Source organism: Apium graveolens, chromosome 4 (genome assembly GCF_009905375.1).
Source record: "Apium graveolens cultivar Ventura chromosome 4, ASM990537v1, whole genome shotgun sequence".
Classification (NCBI taxonomy): Eukaryota; Viridiplantae; Streptophyta; class Magnoliopsida; order Apiales; family Apiaceae; genus Apium; species Apium graveolens.
This window is the reverse complement of record NC_133650.1, coordinates 119,531,042-119,548,133: the sequence shown is the minus strand read 5'-3', so window position 1 is coordinate 119,548,133 and position 17,092 is coordinate 119,531,042. Positions and strand designations below refer to the sequence as shown.

General features: G+C 34.1%; 3 protein-coding genes and 1 long non-coding RNA gene across 4 annotated transcripts; all 4 read left to right on the top strand.

Annotated features, from left to right (window-relative positions):
• The first annotated feature begins 4,715 nt into the window (after nucleotides 1-4,715).
• On the top strand, nucleotides 4,716-5,548 carry LOC141718924 (uncharacterized). The gene is made up of 3 exons (XM_074521294.1): nucleotides 4,716-4,772; nucleotides 4,821-4,963; nucleotides 5,284-5,548. Exons 1-3 carry the CDS (start codon nucleotides 4,716-4,718, stop codon nucleotides 5,546-5,548), a joined length of 465 nt encoding a protein of 154 aa, XP_074377395.1.
• Nucleotides 5,549-5,551: 3 nt separating this feature from the next.
• LOC141718922 (putative mitochondrial protein AtMg00310) lies at nucleotides 5,552-6,184 on the top strand. The gene has a single exon (XM_074521293.1). The coding sequence runs from the start codon at nucleotides 5,552-5,554 to the stop codon at nucleotides 6,182-6,184; it is 633 nt and encodes a 210-aa protein (XP_074377394.1).
• A 15-nt stretch (nucleotides 6,185-6,199) lies between these two features.
• On the top strand, nucleotides 6,200-7,263 carry LOC141718921 (uncharacterized). Its single transcript, XM_074521292.1, has 3 exons — nucleotides 6,200-6,692; nucleotides 6,783-6,823; nucleotides 6,886-7,263. The coding sequence occupies exons 1-3, from the start codon at nucleotides 6,200-6,202 to the stop codon at nucleotides 7,261-7,263; spliced, it is 912 nt and encodes a 303-aa protein (XP_074377393.1).
• Nucleotides 7,264-7,853: 590 nt separating this feature from the next.
• On the top strand, nucleotides 7,854-9,337 carry LOC141716873 (uncharacterized). The gene is made up of 3 exons (XR_012573398.1): nucleotides 7,854-8,031; nucleotides 8,231-8,309; nucleotides 9,059-9,337. It is a non-coding gene; the product is annotated as an uncharacterized LOC141716873 (long non-coding RNA).
• The last annotated feature ends 7,755 nt before the right edge of the window (nucleotides 9,338-17,092 follow it).

The window sequence follows — 17,092 nt, the reverse complement described above, 5'->3', positions numbered from 1 at the left end:
TACAGTCTACTACAAGGATCCCAAGATTCAGACACTTGATGAGGAAATTGCTAGAAGATTATTTCTGAAGCATAATCCTGGAATGGATTTAGAAAATCTCAAGGAGGAAGAAGCTAGATTTAAAGCTGAAAAGACAAATCTAAAGCCAAAAGCTTCTGTTGCATAGAAACCTCCAAGGCCTAAGGAAAAAGGCATTGTGATCAAGGAGAAGTCAAATACTGAGGCATCAAAGCCCAAAACTAGATCACGGATTGAGATTAATCCCAAAGACAAAAGGAAGGGAAAACTTGATGAACCAACCAAGCCACTGGAGATGAAAATTCCTCAAATCCTGATAAAACCAATGTGCAAAATGGTTCAAGTTACTGATGATACTCTTGTCGAAGATGAAGATGTTCAAACTCTGAAAAGAAGGAAGATTTCTGAAGAATCCAAGACAACCTCTGACAGTGCTCAAGTTGTTCAGAGTAAAGAACTTCAAGCTACAACAAAAATAGCAAGTTCTGATAAAGTCATCAAGACATCAACCTCTGACAGTGCTCAAGTTGATTTAGACAAGATGGAAGTAGCTGATAAAAAGAAACTTCTGTGGAAAAATGTCAAATCATCAGATCCAAAGAAAAGCCAATTGTTGTCTACTTTCATGACCATTGGGTTAAATGCTAGAGAACCAAGAGACAGGGCTGGGCTAGGTTCTGATGAAGCTAAGATCAAGACAGGAGTTAAAGTTGCTACTAGAGATCCATTTATGTTGACTGACAGACCTCTTGAAGATGTTACACAGAAACACCTTGATAAGGTTATCTCTATTCAAGTGGTACTGGATGTTCATGACAAGCACAATGTCAAGGAAAATCTGATTTTATTTCTTGAAGATGGAAGGACATATCAAATGTCAGAATCAGATGTGCTAAACAAATCACTGAAAGAACTTCAATTCTTTCATTACCTTTTAGAGGTAAAGTCTGATATTACCAGGAGATGGTCAAATTTTATATTGAAGACCATAAGAGATCAAACAAGAATTTCTGGTTCAAGGGTTACAGAATTCATTCCTAATATAGTTAAAGATGATGGAAGTGAAATTCCAATAAAGAAGGATTCTGCTAAGCTTGAAGTGTTACTGAATGAAAAATGTTTGTGCTACAATGAAGATTCTTCTCATCCAAAGGTAATAAGACTGGGTGATGGTTTAGAAAGAAACCATATTTCTGCACTAAGGACTGCAATCTACCAGATTGGAAGTCAGGGTGAAGATTTGAAGCAAGTCAAGACTACATTATCTCAAGTCCTGAGGATCAAAGAAGAAAATTTGATATCAAGCTTTGTCAAGAATCATTTTGGATTCAGATTGACTCAGTGAGATTGGTAAAAGCTACAAGGACTGTAAGTTGTAGTTAGTTATCTAGTTAAACTCTTATTTGCATTTGTACTTAAATGTTTTTGACATCATCAAATCTATTAACTTGTATATTTTGCATAATTTACAAGTTGGGGGAGATTGTTAGATATATTTGAGATATCATGTCTAATATGATTTGTGTTTAGTTTTCAGAACTTAACAACAGGACAAATCAGGACTTACTAAAATCAGGATTTACTGGAAGTCAGAACTTAATATCAGAACTTAAGGTCATATCAGAACTTAAGTACGGGAAGACTTTCAAATAAGGAATAAGGTTGATTTACAGGAGAAGATCGAGACTAAAACAAAAGAAGATATGCATGGAAAGAGTTAGAAGACTGGAAGACTTGTAGAAGATATCTGATTGATATACTTTAGGAGACAGAATTATATTCCATATCAATTAGAATATATCTTGTAACTGTGTACTATATATACACAGACTTAGGGTTTACACTATATATGTTATCATTATCGAGAAGATTATACATTGTAACCTAGCAGCTCTTAGTGATATTTGTTAATCACTGAGAGAGAATAATAATTCTTATTGTAACAGAGTTTATTCAATATACTTGATCTTTGTTACATACTTGTGTTAAATCGATTTGATTGTATAAACACTGTATTCAACCCCCTTCTACAGTATTGTGTGACCTAAAAGAAGAAATGTATGCTGATCTTGTTATTGAGAATGAGGAAGATGAAGAAATAATAGTGGCAGATAAGGAGGTGGAAGAACCAAAACAAACGTTTGTATTGGTGGGGCGATTCTTAACGGAGAAGAACATTAATTTTAATGCTATGAAGAATGTTATGGCCTCGTTATGGAGACCAAAGAAGGGCATGGAGTTTCATGACTTGGGAGGTTTCCGTTATTCATTCGTCTTTTTCCATGTATTGGATCTATAGAAAGTGGTGGATGGTGGTCCATGGTCGTTTGAGCAGGCATTATTGGTGTTTAATCGGTTGCAGGCATCTGAGAATCCTCATATGATAGAGTTAGAAGAAACAGAGACTTGGGTTCAGGCGTATGAGATCCCGAGAGGTTTTTTATCTGAAAATATACTTCAGAGCGTTGGAACGTCGATTGGGAAGTATGTAAAATCTGATCCACGTAATTTTGATGGAGCATGAAAATCATATGTTCGGGTTAGAGTACCTATGAATGTGGAAAAACCATTGAAGAGAAGAATGAAAATAAAGCGTGAAGGAGCAGAGGCCAGTTGGATTAATTTTAAATACGAAAGACTTAGCATGTTCTGCTTTGTATGTGGTAGACTTGGCCATTTTGAGCGTGATTGTAATGTTGTGTATGAAAATCCGGACAAGATGGCTGCTAGATTATATGGAGCTTGGCTTCGTGCACCAACGAAGAATGCCAATACGAATGCAGGAGCAAGGTGGATTCGAAATAACAATGATGGTAGTCAGGCATGATCATCGAGCAGTAACTTTTCTGGAACATCAAATCTCGGTAAAGATGGAGAGGGGCAAGGAGATGCAGCGAAATTCATGGAAGTTGATGGTGTTGTTAGCGAAATTAATAGGGATACAAATGTGGTTATGGTTAAAGGGCGAGAATCAGGGAAAGGAGATATAGGCAATCAATTTCAAAATAATATTGAGACTTTAATGGGAGGGAAAGATAGTGAAAAGGAATTAGTAGTTACAGATTCAAAAAGGAAGCATATGGGGGAAATATTAGAGGGAGAAATTATAGGAGAAAATGATAATATTATTACTGAGGATCAATCACATGGTGGATCAAAAAATGGACAAGGGGTGGGCTCTGGTTTCCAGGCCCACCAATTATTATGAGTCTTTTATCTTGGAACTGTCGTGGGCTGGCCAACAGTTAGATTTCTAAAGGAAATCAATAAACAAGTTCGGCCCAGTATTATTTTTCTTTGTGAGACTTTAGTTAAAGAAATTAAAATCAAAAAAAATATGTACTTCATTAGGTTTTGCTGGTTATTACTCAGTGGATGCCCTAGGTCATGGGGGTGGCTTGGCTTTGCTCTGGAAAAATTAGGGAGGGGTGGTAATTACCTTAAGTACATCAAATTATATCGACTTTGAGGTGTTCAATGATCAAATGGGGAGATGGTGGTACACGAGCTTCTATGGCTATCCTGAAAGGAGTAGGAGAGTGGATTCATAGAATTTGTTAAAAGATTTGTCTCAAAGATCACCACTTCTGTGGTGTGTAGTTGGTGATTTTAATGATATGGTCAGTTTAGATGAAAAAAGAGGAGGGTGTCAGCATCCGAGGTACTTGTTGGAAGGATTTAATCAGACATTGATAGAGTGTGGGCTGTTTGATTTGGGTTATGCTGGAGAAAAGTTTACATGAGAGAGATCTAGAGGTAGCAGGAAATGGATTCAAGAGCGTTTGGACAGAGGGGTGGCTACTACTGTTTAGAGAGACTGTTTTCCTTCAGCTGAGGTTCGTGTTTTAGAAGTCTCAACATCGGACCATTTACCTATATGCATTTTGTGGAATAAGCAGGTGTATAAACCGAGGGAAAAATGGTTCCATTTCGAGAATGTTTGGATCAGGGAGAATGAGTGTCGAAATATTGTTCAGAACTGTTGGAACATGGAGGGAGTTGATGATATTATGGAAAAGATGGTAAGGTGTTGTGCAAACTTAGAAGAATGGTGGGGAGGGTTACTTAAGGAGATGAGAGCAAATATCGAGAACTGCAGAAAAGAGATGAGGAAGTTCAGATCGAGAAGAGATTCGAATGGCGTTTTGCAGTATAATAAAGTTCTTTGGGAGTACTTATGCTTATTGGAGAAACAAGAGATTTTCTGGAAACAGAGAGCTAAGCAGTTTTGGTTAAAGGAAGGAGATAAAAACACTCGTTTCTTTCATAAATATGCGTTGACCAGAAAAGAGCATAACATCATAAGGAAAATTAAAGATGTGAATGGGGAATGGCAGGTTTCCGATGATGCGATTCAAGGGGTGACTGCAGATTATTTTACGGAGCTGTTTAAAGTAGGAGAGGTGGAGGGAGGTTTACTTGACAGAGAGAGAGTTTGCAAGGTGTTAGACAAACAAAATAGTGATATTATGATGCCTGTCTCAAAGGATGAAGTAAAGATGGTAGTGTTTGCTATGTATCCAGAAACGTCTCCTGGTGTCGATGGCCTTAATCCAACATTTTTGCGGACCTAATAGAATATTGTAGGGAAGGATGTGGTCCGGTTTTGTCAGCAATTTATTGCAACAGGAGAGCTGTAAAGAGAGTTAAACCGTACGCTGATTTGCTTGATTCCGAAGGTTAATTGCCCGAAGCAAATGTCAGATTTTAGGCCAATTTCATTATGTAATGTGCTTATAAGGATCTTGTCGAAGGTAATGACTAATAGATTAAAACCATGCTTGAAATCTATTATTTTTTAGAACCAAAGCGCATTCATTGAAGGGCGTCTATTAACAGATAATGCCTTGATAGCATTTGAAATTAATCACTATATTCATCAGAAAACTCAAGGAAAAACAGGTGTAACAGGGTTGAAAATAGATGTCTCGAAAGCTTATGACAGGTTAGAGTGGAGTTTTGTGGAGAAAATATTAAATAAATTTGGTTTCCACCAGGATTAGATTCGAAGAATAATGACTTGTGTTTCTACGGTGTCCTACACTTTTTTACGGAATGGGGAGTTATTTGGTGAAGTTCAACCTCAGCGAGGGGTTCGTCAAGGGGATCCATTTCCCCTTACTTATATATTATGTGTGCAGAAAGATTGTCTGCCATTATTAGGAGTTATGAGGCTACTGGAATGTTACATGGCTGTAAAGTCGCTCGAGGAACGCCAAGTGTATCCAATCTTTTATTCGCAGATGACTGTTATTTCTTTTTCAGGGCATCAAAAATGGAGGCTGATAGTATGAGATCGATTTTGAATAGGTATGAACGTCTCTCAGGACAAGCTGTTAATTATTCGAAATCTAATGTTGTCTTTAGTCCAAATACAAGCCTTGCTGATAGAGAATTGGTCAGCGGTAGCTTGGGGATCGCGGAGGTTAGTAAGCCAGGGACGTATCTTGGGATGCCTATGAGTATAGGAAAGAATAAATATGAGATTTTTGGTTTCTTGACGGATCGAGTGAGGCATAAACTGCAGTGATGGATGAATAAGAATCTGTCAAAAGGTGGTATAGCTACGTTACTGAAATCGGCTGCGCAAACGATCCCAAACTTTTGGATGTCTATTTTCTTGATTCCAAATGGGATTAGTGAGACTATAGAGAAATTAATGAATGGTTTCTGGTGGGGGAGGGGAGTAAATGGAAAAGGGATTAGCTGGATGGCGTGGGACAAGATGTGTGCTCCGAAAAGTCATGGTGGTATGGGGATGAAAAATCTTAAGAACTTTAATATGGCTATGTTGGCTAAGCAAGGTTGGAGGATTTTAAATAAGGAAAACCCTCTGGTATCTGCGATTATGAAGGCTCGTTACTTCCCTAATTCAGAGTTCTTGGATGCAGAGGTAGGAGCTAATCCTAGTTTTGTATGGCGCAGTATTGTGAGTGCTCAGGAGGCAATTAAGGCAGGGTGTAGGCGAAAGATTGGGAATGGAGTCTCTACGAAGGTCTGGGATGTTCCGTGGTTGCCAGATTCTGAGAATGGATTTATGTCTACTTATAAGCCTGCTCAGCTTCAGAATGTTACAGTTGATAGTCTAATGGATATAGAGAAGAAGCGATGGGATTTCGAGGTTATTCGTGATATATGTAATGATAGGGATCTTAGACTTATCTAGAGTATTCTAATTCCTATGGAAGAGAAGCAAGACTCGTGGTTCTGGATAGGAGATGATAAGGGGGTCTTTACGGTAAGAAGCTATTATAGGTGGTTGACAGGGGAGTTTGCAAGCATTCATGCGAGTTTCTGGAATCGATTGTGGTCTTTGAAGGTGCCTGGTAAAATTGTTAATTTTCTATGGAGGATGTGTAGAGGTTATTTTCCAACCACTAATGCATTGGCCATGAAACGGGTTGATATTAGTATAAACTGCCCTTGGTATCACAATGGAGTAGAAACTGATGGTCATGTGATTTTTGGGTGTGACTTTGCAAAGAATGTATGGAAAAACTCAGAAGTTAAGCATCTGGTGCATTATGATCTGTTGGAGTCTACATTCGAAGTGCTCAGTCGTTATTTTGTTGCTTGTTCAATAAACCAATGTGTGTTGATTGGTATGATCTGCCGGAGTATCTGGAATAGGAGGAATAAGTGGGTGTGGGAGAGAGTTAATGGTTCAGTTTTTGGTGTGTTGGCTACAGCTCGAAATTTACTTTAGGACTGGAGAGAAGCGCAGGAGGTTAACATCTAGAATATAAACCATGGATTGCATATAGCTGGGAAGCACCGGAGTAAACATGCAGATGGGTGGTATAAGGTGAACTGTGATGCTTGGTTAATGATAATGTGGGGATTGGATGTGTTGTTCGTGACTCTCAGGGAAGTTTAGTGGCTGCTCGTTGTAGTCAAGTGGAAGGTAGTTGGAGCCCGAGGGAGGCTGAAGCAATCAGCCTTAAGGAGGCATTGTCGTGGGTCAAGGAGTTGGAGTTGAAGTGCTGCGTCTTTGAGATAGACTCGAAGGTGTTAGTGTTAGCATGTAATGGCCAAGGGGGAGAATCGTATTTTCATATCATTACTTTTGATTGTATTAAGTTATTAAAGCACTTTGATCATGTGCTAGTGGAGTTTGTATATTGGTCTGCGAATCGTGTGGTGCATGAGTTAGCTAAAGCCGCACATTCTATGCCAGGCCTTGGAGAGTGGCTTGTCACTCCCCCTGATTTTATTAATCATGAACTCGATAAAGATATGAGTTGAGGAATGCAAGTACGTTTTATTCAAAAAAAAGCTACTATTATTATATTATAACAGAAAAAATATTAAAATTTTGGTCAGTATGATCCTTCATTGAATTACTTAATTAACTTTATTTAATGATTCTATTAGATATTAAATGCAACACAGAGGGGTGAATATGTTTCAAAGATTTTTAGCCTTTTTAAAATTATCAGGATTATACATGAACAAAGTAGTTAAGTTATTGCAGATAGGGCTGAGCAAAAAACCGAATAAAAACCAAAACCGGTAAAATCTGCAAAAAACCGATCCGCAAAAACACGAACCGATCCGAAATTGAAAAGTTCAAAAACCGATCCGATGATAATTTTCCGGTTCTGGTTTTAGGTCCCAATCGATCCGAGAAAAACCGAACCGATTATTTAAATAAATAAATATATATATATATATATATATATGTATATATATTTAGAATTAACAAATATATGTATATTACATATAAAACATCAAATTATTAACATTCTGTAGTATATTGTATTGAGCAGAGCAGACTAGCAACAAGCAACAATAGTACCTATTGGGCCTTAAAAAATTAACTAGTCCAGTAAGTAATAAAACTATAACGGAAAACAGAAGTCTGTAGTCTCTCGCTTCTGTTAAACCTGAAATACGACTGAAGGCCGAAGCAACAAACACATCTAAATCATGTTTGGGCCATCAATTAATCAAATTTCTCAGCGAGAAACTTCTCAAGAACCACCTCAAGAGTCTCAACCTTCGATAAAAGAGGTACTTTTAGATTTACAATTTTTAATTTTTCTAAGCAGTAGGTTTCTGTGAATCTAAAGTTCGATTTGTGTAATTACAGTATGAACAACTGGAAAATGGTAATTTCTGTAGTTTTGTGTTACTGTGATGTTATTTATATCATATTTTGTGTTCCTGTCCAGAAGAGTATTTACAACATGTTTCTAATTTCTATTTACAGATAAGTTGAAAGTGGTTGGAAAATCACTTGACCACATGGGCATCGATGATTAGCCTGAACTCTTAGGAGTATTTTGCAGGTATAACTCTTGCTTTGCCGGTTCATTTTGATACACTCATATGAATTGATGAATTGCGTTTGTTCATTGTTGCTAGTATGGTTCATTGCTGGTTCATTGCATTTTTTCTGGTATGTAGGAACAAACAGAGTTGAGTTTGATGCACTCATATGAAGGTTAGATATAACGCACAAGTTAGTATCACATAGGCTAAATTATAAATTATACTTCTAGTAGACAGATCAGAAACATATTCTTCGAAAAAGAGTAAAGCATCAGATATGAAGACAGATAAGTAATAACAGGTTTTATGTAGTGTTGTGATTAAACAACTATCCTTTTTGGAAAATAATACATCACCAAATTTGAAGACAAATAGGTAACATCAAGTTGGTATTGTAATCTCAGGTATATTTTTCTTCTTTTGTACTTTGTAAATTTAGTGAAAGAGAGAAGTATTATCACATAGACACATACTATTGTACATAAAAAAAATGACCGCAGAAGTCGTCGTAAGCAGGAGTTAGCACTAGTTCATTACTCTCATACAGTGAATATAATTTTTTTTAAGTTCTTATCATGCTTCTGGTAGCAGAATAATTGCCACTTTTTAGATGTCCATGGATTCCAAAGATATGTACATTTTGATGCAGATTAGATTGTTTTAAAAGAAAACTGAGTAAAAAGGTTTACTTTGATTCTTGTCATCTATGACTTATAATCCATAATTTGGTAGGCTTGTGGTTTACTGCTCTGCTTTTGTTGTTCAGATGGTGCTCTACCTTGCGGAAGCTAGTCAACATTTTGGATGTACTGAACTATATTCAAGGAGTCCTTAAAGTTTGCATGGTCTGATTACTTTATTGTTCCTTACCGAAGGAACATCTTATCTAAAAATACATAGTAGACTCATCTAAGGAAATGATTGATCATATGGATATTGTTAATCACCTTGTGCATTTTAAATTTATGTTATGATCACTCTGATTGTAATATTGACAGGATGCTTGCATTTGTTTAGCAATCATACAGTTTCAGAACTACCTATTTATTTAATTTTGTTTTTTAATTATGCAATACATTTTTTTACCGGTTTTGCAACTGAAACCGAACCGATATAAACCGATCCGGAGTTTTTAAAACCGCAACCGATCTGGTGGATTGGTTACGGTTTTTAATTTTAAAAACCGAACTGATCTGAGGTTTGCTCCCCCCTAATTGTAGATATATTGTATTTACAGAATTAATCAACAAGCACACTATTTTCAAAGCTCACTTAATTTGTATTAATTAAGTGGGTCTTGCTACAAATTTTGTGTTCTTAAGGAAAAAAGAACTCAACTTCTATCTTGAGAGAATACAAGAAAATTTATATATGTTTTTTATGAACTAAGGACCCGTGCATGCTTATAGACTAGCATAGCAACACATGTTTACAAGACTTGCACTAAAATGTACTAAACTACTTTCTAAAGCAACCTTTTTCTATTTCCATTTCTAGCTTAGCAAATTTGTGTAGAATCTTGCAGGTATGTGACCACCCTTTGTCTAGTTAATCTTGACTCTTGATCTTGTATTCTTCCGGCTACTTTGTATAATTTTTCAATCTAGTGAATATATCATTTGTTAACTGATAATCATGAATCTTTGAACTTGTCTGCTGTATTTGAGAAGTATGTCGAGATCTCCAGTTTGTTCTATAGAGAAGTGACATCTCGATAAGTATAATGACTTATCGAGATCTTTGTGTTCTCTATAGGTATACTTGACTTGTCGAGGTCTCTAGATCCTCGCATGTGAGATGACTTGTCGATATGTCTGAAATCTCTTCATGTAGAAATGACTTGTCGATATCTCTGAGACCTCTATATACACATTTTGACTTATCGATATCTTTGAGATCTCTATATGAGAAATTGACTTGTCGATATCTCTGAGACCTCTACATGTAGAAATGACTTGCCGATATTTTCAATGTTAGCTATTGAGTGCAACATAGAGTGGGGGTGAATGTGTTTTCCGGATTTTTAGCCTTTTTAAACCGTTTGGATATGAGGTTAACAAAGCAGTTTCTAATTTGCAGAGATATTGTGTTAAACAAAAACAAAACAACAAGGATAATATTTCAAAACTCACTTAATTTGTATTGACTAAGTTTGTCTTACTACAAATTCTCTGTTCTTAAAAATATAAAAATATAATAATTCAGCTTCTATCTTGAGAGAATACAAGAAAATATGAATCTGTTTGTTACAACTAAACTAAGGACTAGTGCATGCTTTATACACTAGCAGCACGGGTTTACAAGACTTCTCTATAAGCCATTTTGGACTTCTCGATAAGTCATTATGGACTTCTTGAATGACTTCTCGATATAACTTGATATGTGACTTGTCGATATCTTTACTTAGAATATTTTTCATAGAAAAGCTTTATTCAACTCCAAACTTCTACACTTTTCTCTAAGGCATGATCATGCCCTGATCTTCTTCCAGAGTCTATTCCTTAGCATGAATCTGTTCACTGAAAAATCCACACGTCTAATCTTCTAACCATTTTATAGACTCAAAAAATACAATATAAAATACAAATTTAGACTATCATACAACTTAATCTTAGGGTTGTAAATGTGACATAATCTTGTTATTGTACATGCTTGTCTTGCACAACAGATTTAATAATTTTATTTATTCAGCCTTACTTAACTACTATATAAGTCAATTACCTCTATTTTGTAAAACATGTTTTTTTCTACCAACTAAAACACTTGTTTTTTCTAAAAATATTATGGATAATTCAATTTAATAAAATATTATAATTACTAATAATTATCCATTTACCCTTTTTTGAATAAAACATATTATAATTTTTTTAATAAGGTTGTCAATTGAAAAACGTTACAAATTCAATTCAAGTTAATAATATAAATTTTTAAAAAACTTAATTCAAATTAAATTTTAAAAATTGTATAATAATAAAGTAAGTACTTGAATCGCAAAAATTTTAAACTATTATATATAATTTATAAATTTAATATTACCTCTAGATCTTTCTATTATCATATTTGAAAACAAAAAAATTACGTATTCAAATGAAATTTAATATTTAAACTTTTATTAAGAAATATTTAATAATTTTCCGCTTTAGCTTTTGCTTTAGCTCACATGCCATTTCATATATTTTATTTCTAAAACTATCATCTGATATATGACAAGAATTATAATTTTGTTAATGTGTGTGCTACCGTCGAATTAATTTAATATTATAAGGAAATTCATGGGTAAATTTGTCTTTTATCCCTCACTTTATTATTTAAACTCAATTCCATTATTGATAAATTTTGTGAGAACCTGAAACTTGAAGACATCATTCATTTCATAACAAAATAAACTTATTTAGATTTCATTAAAATCATTTTTTTCTACATAATGAGATATCAATTATAACTATTAAAAATTACTTTCAAAAAATAGTATATTTTAACAAACTTAAATATATGTTTAAATTTTTTATTTATGTCCATTTAAATTGCTTATATCAAAATAAAATATTGATAATTAAAATTAAAATTAATTGTAAAGAAAAAAAATTATTATGTTGCAACATGTATGACTTGATCTCGCCAAAAAATGAAGAATATATTGAATTTTAATTCCTCAAAAGTTTCAACAATGTTAGAAATGGATATGTGAAAGAAGCTGTAGAAAAAAAATACTTGAACGCCCCTGAAAAATTAACGAAGTTAGTCGGATTTAATGAAAGTATACACGTTTTAGAAAAATTAGAAGTCTAGTATGATAAATAATAATTTTAAAATTCTAATATTACAAGTGATCTGACCATGATATATGAAATGCATTTTATCGTAAAATGTATTTAGTTTGGATTACTGGCAGAAAACAAAGAAATTTTACACTATCTCGTGTTTTAAGTGTTAAATGACATGTTAGGTAATGAATTACACACAGAGGGGGGGGAGGTGAATGCGTTTTAGTGTTTTTATGCTTTTCTTGAACTATTTTGGTTTTGAACAAATTAAATCAAATCTTGTAGTAAGATGTGTTAAAACAGAAATTAAACATGCAACTATGAATAACACAGATCTTTCAAAACTCACTTACTTTTATATTAAAATTAAGAATGTTTTGCTACAAAATTTCTAGACTCTTTGTTGTTAAAGAGCTTAGCTTCAATCTTGAGAGAATACAAGAATTCCTGATCTAATTGTTACAACTAACAAAGGACTAGTGTTAACTTTATATGATAGTTACTACTGGTTTACATAGTGTACAATAAGAAATGCTATTAACTTTAGTAAACTGTCACTTATCATTTTTATTTTAGGAAAAGCAAATCTTCCATTTCTGGCTTAGCATATCTTTACATCCTGTGTTAACTTTAATCTTCCTTTGTCAGTTAATCTTCACCCTTGATCTTGCACACTCTTCAAGCTGCTTTTTGTAGACTTGTCAATCCAACTGGTTGGATTGTTTGTTGATTGTTAATCTTGGATATTGAACTGGTCTGCAATTTGTACTTTGAGATTTTACCTCGAGATCTCCAGTTAGGCATATAGAGATCTTGACATCTCGATAGGTATATTGACTTATCAAGATCTCTAATACTCCATAGTTAATTTGACTTGTAGAGGTCTCTGAGTTCTCTATAAGAGAATTTAGCTTATCGAGATCTCTCATCTTCATATCTTTACTTTGGCTTATCGATATCTCTGAGTTCTCCAGTGACTTATTGACTTGTCGATAACTCAGAGTTCTCTAGTCAAATTTGACTTGTCGATAACTCAGAGTTCTCTAGTGAATTTTGGCTTGTCGATATCTCTGAGTTCTCTAGTGGAATTTGACTTATCGATAACTCAGAATTCTCTAATGAATGTTGACTTGTCGATAACTCTGAGTTCTCTAGTGAAGAAATGACTTGTCGATATCTCCAATCCTCATGTCTTCAATTTGGCTTGTCGATATCTCTGAGTTCTCTAGTAGCTTTCCTGAGTTCTCTATAAGTCATTCTGGAGTTATCGAATGACTTCTCTATAACACTAAATCTGTGACTTGTAGAGATCTTGACTTAGAACATTTTTCCCAAAACAGATTTATTCAACTCCAAGCTTTTTCATAATTCTTCTGAGGCATTATCTTCTTGATCTTCTTCCAGATAGAATTTTTAGGCTTAATACTGTTTAAAGAAAAAGACTCTAGTCTGCTCCTTTGACATTTTTACAGACTTTAAATGTTACAATACAAAATGCAAACTAAGATTACAATACAACTTACCTAGGGTTGTCAATTTGACTTAGTCTTGTTAAAGTGCAGGCATGTCTTGCACAACATGACATATTCGTCACTCAACTCGCTAATAACTTTCAATTGAGTCATCGAACTCAAAAAAAAATTCAGTCAGGTCATTCAACATATTAAACATTTCATCCAAATCATTAAAAAATCTTAACTGTTAAATAGGGTTGATTCTAAACTGACAAACATTAAGATATACAAATCAGTTGCAACATTAGATTTTGACCCGCCCAATTAGTTAGTACCTGATCCATTCATAACCCTAATCATATTCATTTGCAACCCAACCTATTTTTGTAAAACTAATTCAAGTATCCTTAATTTCATTTTCTCTAAACCATATTCTTCCAACTTAATCGGAGCTGTAGTAGATCAAAATCGGGTGTTTAAGTAACAATTTGAAGCTCTTAGGCTTTTCTTTACATTTTCACCATCAATTATCACAAAAGATTACTATTCTCAAATTTTTGAATTTAGGGTTCTTGGTTGAAATTGGGGTTATTGATTCAATCTGTTGCCTAGTTGTTGTTGAGTTGATTGCCTGTGAAAAGTGAAAACTGTACCGAAACAACGTGTTTTACCTCTGAACTCGAGTTATCATAAGTGGAGGAAGGTGACCGGAATGTCACCGTTTTATGGGCAAAAACCCAGATTTCGACCACATTCGTCTTTTCGATGGCTGTCCTTCAATGACGAATCACATTAAAGCTTCTCGAGTTTGATGACCCAATTAAAAATTATTATCGAGTTGAGTGATGAATCTATTTTTCAACCTCGTATTTTAATTTGGTGTTTAAATTGATTGTCATGGCCTAAAACCAACTCACAACTACAAAGTAGATGGAATCGTGCATATATTTACTAAATTTTGGATTTGCACTTGATGCGTATTGCATTTTTATATGGTAAATAAATTACAGTACTGCAATCTGCAGCTTGCAATTGGAATTATAGTGTCCAACAAAAACATATTATAATTTGTAAAATAATTGAATTGTATTTTGTAATTTAATTTTATTAGCGCATAGACTTGGGGTTGTTTGTTTCGAGGAGTGGTATGAGATTGAAATAAGAAATCATGAATCAGATTAAGGTGGTATGAGATTGAGTTATCATTTATGATATCAGTTGTTTGGTTGAGTGCTGCAATGAATATGTTTAATTTAAAATATTTTAAAATCATTAATTTTAATTTTTTTAGTAAACTTTTGGTTCATTAATTTATTTTGTATTAATTTTTTACATCTTATTGCTTAAATATAATTGAAGTACTAGAAATAAAGTTAATTTCCCATACCCCTCAATAAAGTTGATTCCCCATATCCATTCATCGTACCCATTTTTTCCCTTGGGTATCAAAACCCATATTCTGGAGGTAAGAGAAATGAATATGAAGAAATAAAATTCTGAAACAGACATTAGGTATGGGAGGGAATAATCGAAATTTATAACTGATATTAGTATATCTCCCACTAAACGACCCCTTAGTAATGTAGAGTTGAATTACTTTGTATTTCTATAATTTGTAAAAATTAAATTACTTTTGTGAGTTCAAGTAATATATTTGTAAAATACTTTTGGTAACTTTTTGAAATGTTTAAAAATCATTTTCATACAATGTGTACAATTTTAAGTAGCTATTTTATCATGAAGCATCTAACATAAACATATAGAATTATTTTCTTAATTTTTTATTGTGTGCAAGTTGTCTGTGTAAGATGTATTTAATCTTTCCTATTACCAGTATTAAATATACCCCCTTCGAGGGTAGATGCATCAAGTTTTATATAGGGCACACGAAGTAAAATTTGAATAAACACGATTATATATTAAAATTTTGTAAGAATAATTTTATATATTTTCAAAAGCTGATGGAAAAAATTGAGAAGAACAGGTCCCTGGTTTCACCCATGTAGTACTTTCCAAAATTCTCTGAGGTTGGACCCATGGATACTATAATATAAACAACGTAAGCGCTAACAAGTAATACATAAATTTTCGTGTTAACTCACATAATAATTTTAATCTTATCAAAAGTAAGTTTTGTTGACAAATTTAAAGAAAAAGTAAGTTTTGTTGACAAATTTAAAGAAATATTTAACACTTAAAAGAATTTATCGGAGACAAATATCCAACCGACAATGCAATTATATTGAAAAACAAATAAATAAATTAAAGAATTAGCCGTTATATTTAATCGTGGAACATATTGAGTAAAAATGTTCTTGAAACTAAAACCAAATTCTGATTTATTGATGTAAACAACATCACAGTTGACCTTGACCTTTGCATAATTAAATCTAGACTTATATAATATTGTATTCGAATATTTCAATTATACTAATTGAGATCGGAGTTACACATGCCCCACATGCATAATATGAACAAACTTCTGTTATAAAAGGTAAGTTTTTGCGGTATACACAATCATATCATTTCTCATCACTTTAATGCGAGCATTCCAGATAGAGGTGGCCAAACGGGCGGGTCGGCTCGCCCCGACTCGCCCTTTTATTCATCTAAAATCAGTTCGTCTCGGGCCGGTTTCAACTCGGCACGGACCGTAAAAGTTAACGAGGCGTTCACAAGTTCAGGAATTCTGAATCGTAAATCGGCACGACACGGTTCAGAAATTCGGCACGACACTAGCTCGTCTCGGCACGCGCAATCAGCTCGGCACAGCCCGCCAACTGGCCTCGGTTCGTACATACACCTACAATAAAATACTCATAATTGTAGACAAAGTGCAATGAACCTCACCTCTCTATATTGTTATATTTATTTTATTCATTCCAAATTTATATAGTGTTTGTCAAAATGTGAGTATATATTCTAAATTTATTATAGAAATTTGAGTAAAATAATTTGAAATTAAATATTTGTGATATTATGATTATATTTATATTACAATTTTTTTAATAATAATTAAGAATTAAATATTTTCTATTCTCTTAATATCTTTATATTACAAGATTTTTCAATACTAATTTTCAGAAAATGATGTGGAGAAAAAGGTGGTTGCTTGGTGTTTGTTCCATACATTTCACGTTAGTAAAATCAGCTCTTTTTCTCCTTTTCAAGTTTTGTCAACAAATAAAGATGCCTACTAGACTTCAGATTAAAAACAATATACACACAACTCGCCTGGCTCGCCCCGCCCCGAACCGCCCGAGCACTCTATCCACGCGCCTGCCACCTACAAATCTATACACTTCACCGGCTCGTGTAACTCGTGTAACCCGCGAGCCGTACACGAACTCAATTATCTCAAATCGGCCCGAACTCGGCACGGCTCGTCAACTTATACGTGTCGTTCACGAGTTCAGAGGTAGCCAAACCGGCCTGCTGACAAACCAGCACGGCTCGCCCGGCCCGCTCGTTTGGCCACCTCTAATTCCAGATTCTCCAATACACCATAAATATTATTCATAAAGAAGTATAACTCAAAACATATTAATACATATTAAACTGTCATGAAAAGATAAAAAAATA